This window comes from Syngnathus typhle, linkage group LG21, assembly GCF_033458585.1.
Source record: "Syngnathus typhle isolate RoL2023-S1 ecotype Sweden linkage group LG21, RoL_Styp_1.0, whole genome shotgun sequence".
In the NCBI taxonomy this organism is placed as follows: Eukaryota; Metazoa; Chordata; class Actinopteri; order Syngnathiformes; family Syngnathidae; genus Syngnathus; species Syngnathus typhle.
Window position 1 is genome coordinate 5,767,119 of NC_083758.1, and position 14,127 is coordinate 5,781,245.

Consider the following 14,127-nt stretch of genomic DNA (forward strand, 5'->3'; position numbering starts at 1 on the left):
GACAAGTGTTTTTATCTACTTACCGACGAATCATTTCATGTTTATTTTATATACATAAAAATGCATTTTTTAAACAAATGATAAAGAATCACCTTTCTTAATACGTCACCTGCGAATGTCAACTCACAATCTTTGATATTATTTTTTTTCACCTTATCTGGTTTCTATATCATTCATCCCATAACGGGGTAATTTGTATGGCAAAAATCCTTTTTTACATATGAACAACATAGCAGTTAATGCGTACAATTATTATTAGAGCAGACAATACATCCACCGAGGATTTTATTTAAAAAGAGACTTGAAATTTTCTTTGTACAGACAATTTGTTACAGTATAAAATAAAAGACTACAGTGACATTAGTTCTATAACAGTGAGCACAGAAATCTTGTTGACATTGCAAAATAAAACTTAGAAATACAAATACCAAATCACTTATGATGATATAATATTATAATACAAACAGGGCTTTGGGGCTATGCACAGTAATTGGAATTAAGAGTTGGCTGCATCCACAAGCAAGCTATTAATGATTTATATGTCTTTAATTCTATTCAGCTCTTAAAATTGAACCAAAATCCACCTGCGTAGCTCATAAGTTTGAATCTTGCTCCGACGCAGGATGGTAGTTATTTTTATTCCTACCGGTGTCTTCTTCAGGGGCAAAAATGGCCAGCAACCTCTCTTGCTCTCTCTTGGTTTTGGGCAAGTCCTCAGATGGTGTGATGAGCAGCCGGATGCGCTTTAAGAAGACACAAAAAATCCAGACATGCCAACGTGCACTATAAACATTTATGAAAGCAAGCACCAAAGTGGGATTACCTCCCTGAACGTTCCCTGAGTGGTGGTGATCTTATAGGCCATCCACAGGGGGATGCAGACCATGGAGGAGAGAGCCAGCAGCCAGCCAATCACGTAGCCCCACCACGGATACACATACTCATTGTTGTATTTTAAAGGTGTGTATTTAATGAGGGAGAAGGCAAAAGTACTCTGGGGAGACAATTAAACTAAAAGTTAGGCATGATTGTCATTGTAAAAATAAAAATGTCATAACTCACAATACACGTGGCTGGAGTGAAGAACATCCAGCAGTACTTGATGTAAGGTCCTGGACGGTAGCCAATCATGTCTTCAATGTTGTCATAAAAGCGATCAGCACCTGGAGGGTCCCCATTTGAATATTTATTTTATTTAAAAAAAAAAAGAAATCTGATGGCGGCTTACCGTAGACCCATGCGATGCAGACAGTCTCAAAGAGGCCCATGAAGAGAAGACACATGCCACTAGCGGCGTAGTAATCAAAAAGCTGGAAGACGTACATGCCACCCTGAAAAAGAAAACATAAAAGTGACTCCAACACTCCGAGGCTCCCCGAGCTGCGTCCCCCAGCCTACCTCCATGAGCATGATAAGGCCCACCAAGAAGGAGAGGGAGACCACAAGGAGGAGGAAGAGCTCCCGGCGGTTTTTCCGGCGGAAGGTGGCGGGGTACATGTCGACGATGGCGGTCACGAGGCTTTCCACGCATACAAACTTTCAAATAAAAAGTGTCGCTTTAATCATCACTATTGACGCAGCGGCGTGGAATAATCCTCACCTGACTGTCCAGCCCAAGAAAAACAATCATGATGAAGAAGAGGGCGGCCCAAAGGGGGGAGAAGGGCATCATGGTCACGGCGCGTGGGTAAGCAATGAAAGCTAAACCGGGACCTGCAAACAAATTTCATTTTAGATTACATTAGCTTGACCGTATTGGCGTCCAGCCTCACCGGATTCCGCCACCTCCGAGATGGGAACGTTCTGCTCGTAAGACATGAAGCCCAAAATGGAAAAGATGGCAAATCCGGCCACAAAACTGGTGCCGCTGTTCAGAAAGCACAACGCCAGGCAATCCCTGCAATACAGACAATTTATTTACATCTTTTCTATACAAAATTAATACACACAAGGGGAAAAATCCGATCCTACCTGTAGCAGTTGTTATTGTATTTGTTATAGCTGCCTAGTGCTGTCAAAGAGCCTAAGCAGATCGCATAGGAAAAAAAGATTTGGGTCCCAGCATCCATCCATACCTTCAAAAAAAGAAAAAACAATAGGCAAGTTATGTAAAAGTGCGTGGCATGCACCAGGGACAATCATTGCAGAACTGGGATAATTATTCAACCAAGTTTTCAAAAACCAAAACACAGTTTCAAAACAGGCCCCAACCACAACAATGGAGCAAAACAAGGACTTGCTCTCTTGTTTACAGTCCCAGTTTACAGCGCAGATGGACCCAGCAGGCTCCCATAGCAGAGAACCATGGGGAACCTGCATCTGCTGCAACCTCACCAGCAGGGGGCATCATTGGGGATTTTGGAGTGGTAAGGTCATACTGTTCCAGTTTTCCATGTGAATGAAGCTTCAGAATTGCTTCATGAAGCAGTTGTAGTTGTGGCTGAAGTTGCATTTTGGTACCTGTGGGTCTCCCAGACGTCCCAAATCAGGGTAAAGGTAAAACTGAATCCCAATCCCTGCACCAGGTAGAGTGAGTCCCCTCACCAGAAGCACGATCAGCATCAGATAGGGGAAGGTTGCAGTGAAGTAGACCACCTAAATATTCCAAAAGATTTTGTTTCCATATTTGTAAATATTTTCTTTTTCAGTTGCCACCTACTTTTCCTGTGGATTTAACCCCCTTCCAGATGCAGAAGTAGCACATGACCCAGGCGATGAACAGACACAGGACCAGATCCCAGTTGAGCGAGCCCATGTGGTCGATGCCGGGCGAGATCCTCAGCGCTCGTCTCCTGCCGAGACCAAAAAATCAGTGCAGAGGAGTCACATGGCAAGATGATCGCCCGTCACGACTTGGGAACTCACTCCCAGAACTCCATGACCGGAGAAGTGGCATTGAAGTAGATGGTTTGGTTGACGGAGGTGTTTCTCCTCTGGAACTCCACGCAGTTTTCTGGGGAAGTCATGAGGTCATTCGGAGGGCACGAATACAAATAGATTTTTTTATTACCTGTGTTCCATGAGTTGTTGCAGGAAGACCAAGGTAGATCCCAGGAGAAGGAGAAAGATAGATAGAACATCCCCCAAGCCAGGACGATGATGTAGTAGAAGTTCAGCAGGGTCACTATCACTTGCGTGCCATAGCCAAGACCTAAAAACAATTAAAAAATAGTATGTACGTAAATTAGATTTTTTTTTTTATTGTATTTAATATAAAAAAAAATTTGCCAGGGGTGCGTAGACTTTTCCTATCCCTTTATGGAGTGATTGTACCTTCAAACAAGGGGCTGATTTTTCTCCAGCACGTCACTCCTCCCTGACTGGTGAACTGACCGAGGGCCGTCTCCAGGAAGAAGACGGGAACTCCGCAGGCAAAAAGGAAGATGAGGTACGGGATGAGGAAGGCACCTGAGAAGTGGAGAAACCAGACGCTTACTTATTTGGGGGGGTTCCTTTTTGGTGAAAGTCAAGCTGGAGGGGTCTTCTTTCCCTTATGGGTGGGTGGCCCGAGATGTCTGGCGGCACGCTCACATTTCCACCTCTCTGCGGGGACAGCTGTTGCGAGTGAGGAGCAACAACAGCTGTGCGACCCGGCTAGAACCTGAACTTTGACCTTGCCACCCCGCCGAGGCAAAGCAGAGGGAGCACATGCTGTTTTAAGACACCCCCCTCGAAAAAAAAAAGGGGGGTGAAAATGATCTCTTTAAAGGATGAAGAAGACAGGAGCTCATTTACATTTAAACGAAACAGCGGGGGTCAAAAACAAGTCTTTGTATTTTCTGAGCGTGACAACAAAACATTGGGGGGGGGGGGGGGGGGCAAGTTTTTAGAATGGAATTCCTCACCTCCTCCGTTCTTATAGCAGAGGTACGGGAAGCGCCACATGTTCCCCAGACCGATGATGGATCCGGCGACGGACAGGATGAATTCCACCTTGTTGCTCCACTGGCCCCTTTCCTCCATCTTCACCTCCGAGGTGGGTTCGGGGACGGCGGCGCCATTCCGGAGGGCCACCTTGGCGGCGTCAGCTAAAAATAAGAGAAATGTTGGGATTTTATTCATCGCGCAGAAGGTGAGCGTTGATGAGCGAGCGAGCTTACCCATCATTCCCGTGTATGCTTCACGCGTGCCACAGGTGGTTTACCAGTAAATGCTCAAGATTTAGAATTTAAAGACAAAACTGGGGGGAGGGGGTGAGGAGGCGGGGGCTTGTAACGCTAAACTTAGGCCAGCCTCCAGTCTTTACCGTCATGTGGCCGCCCGCCTGAGAGCAAAGTGCGTGGCTTAAACTTGACATTCAAAAAAAATGATGGAAGACCACCTGAAAAGTTTGATCTTGTCATTTGTGATATCAAATGTGGCCATTTTTATTTCATGAATTACATTTTTTCTGACATCAATCTGGTGATCTTTTTTTAAATGCAAAACATTGATGGAAAAACATTTGATTTATTTATCATTATTTTCAACTAAAATGCACAAAAGCTGAAAATAACACAAGACAAGCGATCATAATTCAAGAAGCTCTCAGTACTGGCGACTCACTGCGACCAAAAGCGGTTGAGGCGAGTTTACGCCAGAATGTACCCGGGGGCAAGTTATGAGTAGCCCCCCACCTCCTCCTCTTCCTCCTCCCCCAGCACATTCCTTTCTGCAAAAGACAAAATAAACTACAGAATAATTAGCATCTGCAGACTCCAATTGTTTGACTAGCAATAGTTTTTATTAAAAGGTGAGAAACCAAAAATGCCACAACCCATTATTTTAATTGCTTTGGAAGCTATATACATTATAAATAATTCCACTACATTACAACCATTTTTACCGAACCAGACAAGTCTGGAGGAGTTTGTTGATTGGTTATTGAAAGCGTGGGAGATATCCGGGCAGCAGTTGCTCGAGCTAAAACTCTGGTCGGGTCCAAGAAGGCTGACAAATATTTGTGTGTTGAGGTTGATGATGCAAGAAGTTCGAGAAATAGGCTTCTACGTGGAAAGGGTCTATTGCCATCCAGGACTTTCGAGCCCGACGTAGTGCTAACTGTTCTGGGGAGGTTCCTCCGGCGGGTTTAGATGGACAACGGTGGCGGGGGGGCGGGGCCAAGAAGCGCCGGCCGCCAGCAGTCCTGGCGCGGCTAGCGTCACCACGGTTTCCTCGGGGGTTTGGGTCGAGCCGCCTCCCCGCCTGGACCCGACGGCCTTGAGGGAGCAGTCCACGCAGATGTAGTCTTCGTTCTCGGCCATTTCGCAGGAGACGCCCACGCACACTTGGTGGAACCACTCGTCGCAGCCGCCGTCGCATTGGACCCAGTCCACCTTCGGCACCAAAAAGAAGGTTCTATTGAGTCGTCTGGCTTTTTTTTTTTTTTTGGAGTAAATAATTAGAGTGAGTCAACCTAATTTGCTTAAAATTATTTTCAAACCACCAGTACAAAAAAAAAATTCCACGGCTGTGATTGGCCGTCGCCGACTGGCCATTTGTTAACTTAGCGGCGAGCCTCATGTGGCGTCTCGCAAAAGCTCGGCGACTGCTCGACCTGTTAATAAGTTACGTGTAACTCTCTTTATGGTGTTCTAGTCAGCTGTCCGTATACCGTCGAAGTTCCATGAAGTTCGTTTCGGGAACTTGTTTGCGATTAACTCAAAGGGCAATTCTACAAGCGCGGGAGCTTTACAGTGAATCGAGTTAATACGTACAGTTAGGTATAAACATGGTGGAAAATATTGCTGACCGCACTCTGACATCTGTTAACATGTAATCTGTCGATATGTCTATCAATTATTTGTAATCTAGTAATTCTTTTTTTTTGTGTGTGTGTGTGTGTGTGTGTGTTTCACCTTGTCTTTACACGGTCTTTGACAGTTTTTGGCCGCGCACACGGCGTTCTCGTCGTTGGAGTCTTCGGCGCCGGACCACTCGTACTTCGAGGGGATGTCGAGAATCTTCTTCTCCTTCCTCTTCTCCAGCCCTTCTCTGATGGCCTCCGCTTTGGCGGCGGCCTTCTCCTTCCGCTTCCTCTCTTTCTCCTCCTTGGCTAACCGTTTAGCCAGCTGCTTCATCTCCCGGTTCTTATCCAAGCCCAGTTTCAGCTTCTTCTTCTTGGCTTTCCCTCCGAGGCTGAGCTCCAAGCCGGCTCTTTTTAGTTCTTTGGACTTGGACGGTCGCACGCCGCCCAGCGTCCCGGCCGAGCCGGCGGAGGTCATCAACATGTGATGGTGATGGTGGTGGTGGTGATGGTGGTGCTCGGCTCGCTCCAGCTTCCTCTTCCTCTTCTTCTCTGAATCCTTGATCTTGATTTTCAGAGACTTCTCCATTGGACCGTCATCAGGCTGTGGAGAATTTTTTTTTTAAGTGAAGTTAAAAATAATTCAAATTAATTGGAACTTTGATAGCCCTCAGTCTCCACAAATGGTGCCTCTACCTCCATAACCTGGAGGAATCTCTCCTCCAAGGGGGGATGCGTGGCCTGCAGGATCCTCCAAATGTGCTGGGTCTCATCTAGAGACACTTCCAGTAGGTCACCAAGCATCATCAGCTCCTCAAGCTGGGCCTTGGCTTGTGGAGACAGCTCCAGCACCGGCGGCTCCAGACTGCGAGGTACCAGAGGAGTCTTCCTGGGCTGCTTTCTTGGCGTTCCCACATCTGGGGGAAAAAAGAAATACAATTTATTTTCTATCATGGTAATCACTAAAAGGGTGACGCCTTACTTTGCACGACAGACTTGGAAGCTGAGGAGTAGGCGTGTTCGGCGCAGAACGAAGGCGTGGCCGTCGGCCACATGTGACTGACCACCTCTTCGGACTTAACCGGGATCTCGTCGTCGCAGAAGAGGTACGGTTTCACCTCACCTGGGTCCTGGAAACACAACGGAATTATATGTAAGGCAGAGCGTTTACCTCCGATTGATTTCATGTCCGGGTTTACCTTCATGTCGTAACCGTACGTCTCCCGGATGTCCTCATCTGAGTCCGTCTCCTCGTCGTCGTAGTCCACAGACTGGCGAGGCGACGTGGCTCTGCTGAAGCCTGACTGCTGGAAGGTCTGGATGTGACCCTAGAAGACAACAAGGTTCTCTCAAGTTTCGTCTGACGGTGGATTCCGGCCGTGGTCTTACCTGCAAGTCGGGGTTGGCCGCGGCTTTCTGCAACTCGGCGTTGATGATCTTCTCCGTCTTCTCCCGTGCGGCCTGCTCCACCATGCGCTGGCTCAAAACGGACAGCTTTGCGAGAGCCGACGACAGTTCCTCCGTGGCCAGAGCTCGACGTGCCCGGTCCTGGTAGCAACGTTGACCGTTAGTTAACATAAGTTCCTCGGTTTTTCCTCACTCGTGGGTCATTTTGGTTCTCAAATGTTCCGGGTCCAGGAGATATGTGAGGTGACCCCAAAAATGTTTGAGAAGCCATACCTGCCAACTCATGGCCCTCTCAGTTAAACACTGGAGGGCCTCGCCTTCTGGTAGTCTCACAGGAAGCTTCTGCAGCGACACCAGCAGAGACAAGATGGTCTCCAACCTCGGCCGCCTGGACCGTTGACACAGCGGGCAGAGAAATTTGGAGTCCTTGCTATTGCTCTGCCAACCGGCGCCGAGCTTCTTCTGCGTTCCCGTCTTGGGCAGAGGCACGCAAACACCGTGGAACCAATCCTTGCACAGCTCGCACTGCAGCATGAACCCGCTGGCCGTTTTCCGACAGAGGCAGAACTTGACCTCCTCGATTCGATCCGCCATGGCCATCTTGGCCAGGTTGGCGGCACGAAGCGAGTGGATGGCCTCCACCTCTTTCTGCTCTTTGGCTTTGAAGGCAGCGACCACGCTGGAGGGGTCTCGCGACTCCTCCGGGTTCTCGTCCACGTCGCTCAAGTTGTCCGGGTCGAAGCCTCCTCGGTCTTTCTCCATCAGCTCCCTCACTCGTTTCCGCTTGCTCTTGCTGTTGCCGTACACGCCGATGTCCACGCGAGGACTGAGAACCTTAAAGGACCATCACAGGAGGTACTACAATCACTATTTCATTTTTTTTTTTTTAATGCTACCTGAGATGGGACATCGTACCTGGAGTAGAGTGTACGTCGAGTTCTTTTTGAGAAAGGTGCGGCCGGTCCTCTCCCTCCAGGCTCGCGCCGAGGCAACTTGCGACTCCACCTGGGCCAGCGGATCGAGACGGACGGGAATGGAACGACCCCGAGCCAGCAGGTTCTCCAACTGCTCCAGGTAAGCGTAGCTACCCCCGCTCTGTGTGGAGATCAAATAAATCTTTGTCACTGTGAACTCAAGATGAAAAGATTGTTTTTGGAACGGAAGATCTTCCGTACCTGAATCGCGTCCACCTTGGCCGTCCAGTCTTTGGCTTTTTGCAGAGCATCTCGTAGAGCTAAAATATTGGGTAGGTATGCTGGAATGTTCCTGGCCTCCAGCACGATACTTTCCAACGTCACCATACTGTGCCGAGGTCTTTTGTTTAAAGACAATGAGGCAGGAGTGATTCATCTTGCTACTTTTAAGCAACACGTCTGTGGAGAAATACCTGGCCTGCAAGCAAGCACGGGCCTTGTCCTCCCATTTTTCAGAGACGGTGAGGATCTCCTGCAGTTCGGCCATGGCCTTCTCCACGGCGAGATGGGGAGCGAGGCCGACCCCGGAATCGATGAGCCTCTTCATCAGCTCCAGGGTGACTCGGTGAGGCTCCGTCAAAGTGACGCGCACCTTGAAAAGACCACAGATGTCATTTGAAGACTTGTTAGGAATATTTTGTGGATCCCCACGTCACGGCTGTGTTCCCCGGGAACCCCAGTTTGAGGATCGCGTATTTCAAGGCCAACCTCATCGAGCCAACGGGCCTGCTGGAGCTCCTGTTTGAGGCGAGGAAGCTCAGGCAACTCCACATCTAGCCCGCTGCCCATGTCCAGAAGGGCCTGAAGCTTGGAGGAATCGGGCAGTTCGTCCGCCAGCGCGACCTGGGCTCGCTCGTGGAACTCTTCCACGTTCTCAAGTAACTCCTGCAAACACGTGCGAGGGAAACAATTACTCCATCTTTTTTTTTTTGTCAACCCATTTTCGGTGATACGAACCTTCACTTGTCTGGCCTGGCTGATGACGCAGGGGAGCTTGTAAAGCTGCTCCACAAAGGCCTTGAGCTCGTCCACAGTTAGCTTGCTTCGGGTCCGACTGCTCTCAGAACGCAGGCGGCTGCTGCGGGTTGGCGGGAAAAAAAAAAATGGTGGTCAATGCGTTGATGTCTCGCTCGTGTCGTCACCTTACCTGTGTCTCTGTTTACGGCTGAGCAACATCTGAGCTACGGACGAGCAGGTCTCGGCCTCTTTCACCATTTCTCGGAGGCGGCGGAATAGAGAATTCTCCGGGTACTTCCTGTCCTCCGCGTCCTCCAGCAGAACCTTCAGCTCAATTAGATCTATGGGAGAGAGCCAAATTGAAATGAGATCATTTCCCACGCAAAGTAGCTGTGAATAACTGAGACGGGTGGAAACCTTTTTTGTTCTTCTGGTCTGCAGTCAAGGCCTCGCTGATCCTTTTTGCCCAAGTGTCGTACGACTGCGCACGATTCTTCACGCCGTACAGCATGGCGGGAAACTCCTCCAGATCGTAGCGATATCTGAAGATGACGATGTGTACCTAAGCTAAGTCGTGCCCCCCTAAAAATTGTTTTGAGGAGCTTACCTGAGGCACTTGTTGCTGAGAGGGCAGTCGCAAAGATCTGCCGCGTGATGGAGACAAACTAATCGATCCGGAGAACAAGAGCAGGTGAGCGCCGAAAGGAAGCAGGTGGTCTTGCACTTGTGGCACTGCCGCTCGTCGTCGGGGACCAGCTCAAAAACTTCCTGCTCGGAAGACAGCACCCCCTACAGGCAAAGGACAACAAGTCATTTTTCGAACCGCAACATGTTGGGACAAAACCACCGACCATTTCTTGCACTGTCTTTCTGAGCTGCGTCTCCTCGTCCAACATCTCCCCCATCTCCTTAACGACGGCGGCGGCCAGCTCCACGTCCAGGCTCTCCGGATCGGCGGCCATCTTGCACAGCAGCTCATCGTGAGAGAAGACGCAATAGCGATGAAGGCGTCGGTAGTGGGCCACGCACTGACGGCCCATCGGTAACTGCGAAGGACGAAATCCGATTCAGATTTCCACAGGACTCGTTAGTGAACCTTGGAGGACGCCTTACCCAATCGGCGGTGCAGAAGTTGACAGCCTCGGCAAAATTGTAACCCTGATTGAAGCCGCTGTGGTAAGCTCGCGGGAAGGTCACCACAAACTCCCCTGCGCACTGATTGGTCCTGTACACCTAGAAAGGAAACAGGATGTCGTTAATATCATCGAAAACAAAAGTGGATGGAGTGTGGTGGAGGTCACATACAGGCACACCGTGCTCCATGAGGATGTTGGGGTTCATGATGGTGACCAGCTGATGGAGGAGGTCCGGCTGCGACTGAAACAACTCGGGAGCTAACTTCTTCATCACCGCCTCCAGCTGCTCCGCTGCCGACGCCGGCACTCCATACCAGGTCTTGGGCTCGCCCCTGATGTCCGAAAACCAGAGTTGAAACTTTTTGCGACGGCTGACGAAGACGAGCGTCCAATCTCACCAATGGAGGAAATTAATGGAGTAACTCCAGTGGTCCTCGATGTGCCAGCAGAAGGAGGAGAAACACATGCCGACGTAGAGCCAGGGCACCTTCATGCCTGAGATGTCCACATTGATGTGCGCGAGGACCGACTGCTCCAACACCGGCATGTTGTTTAAATTCCAGCCAGAGTTGGCGTATTCCTAACAAGAAAAAGATCCATGACTATTTGTAACCTTGTAAAAAAAAAAAAAATCTCGCTCACCTCCTCATCTCCCAGCAGCCTCCTCTTGCCGTCTCGGACGGGGAACCCGCTGCCCACGTCCTTCGAGCTGATGTCGGCGCCGTACTCCACGATGACGTCCTCCTCGATGCTGCTCACCAGGCGCCAGAATTCTTTCTCCACTAGCTCGGTGGGCACCATCTGCGAAAAGAAACTTTTAACATACGTGTACATGAAGGCGAATGAAAATCGTTTACGTACATGGACTGGCATGTTGAAGTAGTCCGACTTGAACTGGTCGGCCATTTCTCCGAAACTTTGGAGCGAGTATTCCCTCACCGCCTGCTCAAAGCCAAACGCCTCTCTGGGCTTACTGCACTCCTACGTAAGCATAAGAGGAGGAGAAAAAAATGAAACCAAAAAAAAAAAAACACAGAAGGGAAATTGAGCATAGTCGTGTTGGGTTTACCTCGGCGACACACTTGGGGCAGCGCCAGTCACCTTTGGGGACATCATGGAGCGGTGGAATCAGGCAGAAGGTGTGGTAGCTGTCGTCGCAGCCGTCGCACAGGAGCAGGCGGTCCTCCTCGTCGCCACGCCCGCACATCAGACAGAAGTAGAGGTCGATCTGGAGGTACGGATCACGTTAGGAAAGCGACCGGAGTCGACAAAAAACGTAGTCCCACACTCACAAAGTTGACTTCGAGCGTCTCCTTGCGTGGTCTCATTTTGATGGCGAAGGCTTGAGCTTTGAGGTGACGGTGGTTTTTGGTGTAGCCGTCGTCTAACGCCGAAGGGAAACATTTTTAAGCATTTCACGACAGAAATAATAAATGCGGGCCGATCCGTGTTTCTTACCTGCTGACACAATTTCTAAGTCCACCATCTTGGGACTGGCACCGAAGAGTTTGAGGCCTTTGGGTTCTTTGTTTTCCCTCTGGTAAGACACAAACAAAACATTTACCTTATGTAATTCGGTAAACAGGATGAAAAAAAAAATCCTTCTTGACACCCGCCTCTGATTTAAGTCGCCTTGAGCGTCTTTCGGCCAGCGGGCGCTCTTTCACCTGCGCTGCATCAACCTCTCCGTCTTTGTCCTCGTCTTCCTCTTGCTCGTCCTCCTCCGTGGCCTCCTCGCCGACTCCTTCATCGACTTCCTCGCCGTCGTCACCATCCTCGTACAGTTGCTGGATGCCCTAACGGGAAGGGAAACGTGCAAACGGCTGAAAAATATTATACCGGGAAAAAATAAATAAATTACGGCTTACGGTTAGAGTGGCTCCGGACTGGAAGAGCTCGTAGGGGTAAAGGATCCTTTCGTAATGGGACCGCAAGAGTGAGCCGGTGCCTTTCCCTGGCGGGAAGCCCATTCGGCTGCTCACTTTGGACCACCTCTTCTCTTTACACGCGGTCACAAAGCCACCTTCGGATGACACAACCTGAAAAAAAAAAAAAAAAGATGTTGACTATTATGCGAATAGAATCCTTCATGCAACAGTTTTACCTTGCTGAGTTGATACAGGTCTAGGACTTTCCGCTCCACGTGGGGGAAACGAATCTTGGATCCCTGCAGTTCCCAGAATTTGGCAATTTGATCCAGAAAATTGAGCTTAACCCGAGTGAGTGCCTGGAAGCAGATGAGAGAAAACCGGAAGTGAAGAACAGCACCCTCCTATTCGTTTTTATTTTCCTCATGCACTGCAATACAAAAGTACATCTAGTGGGGAAATGTTGGTTCATTTGAATTATCAAGCCAAAATATAAAAATGAAACATATTTTCTTATTTATTATTTGTCATAATAATGATTATAAACTCACCTCAAGTTCATTCAATCTTTGGACACGAGGAGTAAACCGGAAGTGACGCACGTCGCACGCAAACGGAGGCTGCCAGTCCTTGCAGAAGAGGAGGAAAAAAATGAAATGAATTGACGCATAAAAGTAAATTAAGAGGCGTAATCGCTATTTAATACGAATTATAGCATTCACTTCGCTTCATTCACGACGTTTTGAGGAAATGGTGACTTTGAAGTGGGTTGTGGTCACCACAGGACCTGCCCACTTTTTCATCGCTGTTTTATTTTTCGTGTTTGTTTTGTTTTGTGATTAAAGCTTCTCGTTTGTATAAAAACAATCCCATCGAGGGGGGAAAACCCCCCAAAGTTTAAAATGTTGGCTTTTACGCCTGCACAACCGACAAAAATAAAATGAGGCGTGACTGGGCTACCTGAGGCCCAACGTCGAGTTGACGTAGCTAACGTAAATTAGCTCGCTGAATACAACTAATGTGAGTGGAAATTCTCACTATTTTCCGCCTTTAATATGTTTATTGGGCGGTGATAATATAAAATTATGCTAAGGAAGGTAAAATGAAGGGGTTTGAGTGGTGGTGCCCACAATAGAACCCTTGTGTGACCTCTAATTGGAGTGATGGGAAGTGGTCCTGTTTTTCAAAATACAGGCCCATGGAAAACAATTGACAGGAAGAAAAGAAACCAGAAATCAACTCATATGAGTTTACGTTTTCGTTTTCGTGTTGTTACGTTTTCTATTTACCTCCGGGGGTCTGATCTTGCAGATGCCAGTTTTCTCAGCGATGGGTCGGATCTTGTTGATAAATCCAAGGGGGTCCGAGAAATCCTCCCAACTTGGCTCAAAAACGGGACATTCCGGAGGGGGCACAAACTCGCCGATGGCAGACATGTTTGGATGTTTTTGTTTTTTTTCCCCTCCCCCTCAAGAAGTCTTGTAAATGTGTTATAGTAAATATTTCCAAGTTGCTTTCACCAGGCCATGACTGAATCCAAATGTTCCTCCTCGCGTGGAACTTCTTCCATCATCTTCCTTGGTGTAAAAAACGTCAATGACGTTTCGGATAAGGGATGAGATGGAGCTATTTTGAACGTTATTCCAGCTAGGATTCATGCAAAAAGCTTGGATTTGCGGCGCTTTGTCGCCTCACCTACAGGGTACAGAGGGCAGTGTCAGTCGCCATCACGCTTCTCTCACGGAGGAGATAGACGATCGGGGTGAGTAGACGACTTTCTCCATTATTTGATGGCAAAACACGTTCCTTCTTGTAAATTCAAAGAATTACAATCCAGGATGGCGACGTTAGCTGTGAGGGCTAACCTAGCTCGGTGTGTGTACCTGTGTAACACATGATCTCTTCGCGATGCTGCACTTCCAACCGAGCCGACTCACGCCGAGCAGTATTCAGCCACTGAAGGTATTTCGATCTTTTTGAAATTATCCATCACTAACCTCCCAAATTGGTTAGTATTGTACATTGTTGACTGATGCGTTCATTTGCCTCCGCCATTCATT

General features: G+C 48.6%; 2 protein-coding genes across 3 annotated transcripts; both read right to left on the bottom strand.

Moving 5' to 3' along the window:
* Positions 1-267: 267 nt before the first annotated feature.
* Positions 268-4,552, bottom strand: slc6a13 (solute carrier family 6 member 13). Of its 2 annotated transcripts, XM_061269001.1 has the most exons (14): positions 3,846-4,552; positions 3,274-3,408; positions 3,011-3,151; positions 2,866-2,953; positions 2,660-2,792; positions 2,461-2,595; positions 1,972-2,075; positions 1,773-1,897; positions 1,601-1,713; positions 1,399-1,536; positions 1,229-1,331; positions 1,063-1,163; positions 824-994; positions 268-743 (listed from the first exon to the last, which is right to left on the bottom strand). In XM_061269001.1, exons 1-14 carry the CDS (start codon positions 4,105-4,107, stop codon positions 594-596), a joined length of 1,899 nt encoding a protein of 632 aa, XP_061124985.1. In that variant the 5' UTR covers positions 4,108-4,552; the 3' UTR covers positions 268-593. The 2 variants fall into 2 exon arrangements, with proteins under 2 accessions (XP_061124985.1, XP_061124984.1); XM_061269000.1 differs by having other exon boundaries at positions 2,866-3,151.
* A 149-nt stretch (positions 4,553-4,701) lies between these two features.
* On the bottom strand, positions 4,702-13,503 carry kdm5a (lysine demethylase 5A). The gene is made up of 29 exons (XM_061268990.1): positions 13,357-13,503; positions 12,619-12,696; positions 12,304-12,426; positions 12,068-12,238; positions 11,816-11,995; positions 11,658-11,736; positions 11,492-11,583; positions 11,269-11,427; positions 11,061-11,180; positions 10,842-11,000; positions 10,598-10,779; positions 10,369-10,531; positions 10,177-10,296; positions 9,915-10,109; positions 9,671-9,852; positions 9,481-9,605; positions 9,254-9,404; positions 9,064-9,184; positions 8,815-8,991; positions 8,520-8,698; positions 8,308-8,446; positions 8,048-8,227; positions 7,406-7,966; positions 7,115-7,273; positions 6,925-7,053; positions 6,708-6,855; positions 6,422-6,642; positions 5,838-6,329; positions 4,702-5,315 (listed from the first exon to the last, which is right to left on the bottom strand). The coding sequence occupies exons 1-29, from the start codon at positions 13,501-13,503 to the stop codon at positions 5,037-5,039; spliced, it is 5,211 nt and encodes a 1,736-aa protein (XP_061124974.1). The 3' UTR covers positions 4,702-5,036.
* Positions 13,504-14,127: the final 624 nt, after the last annotated feature.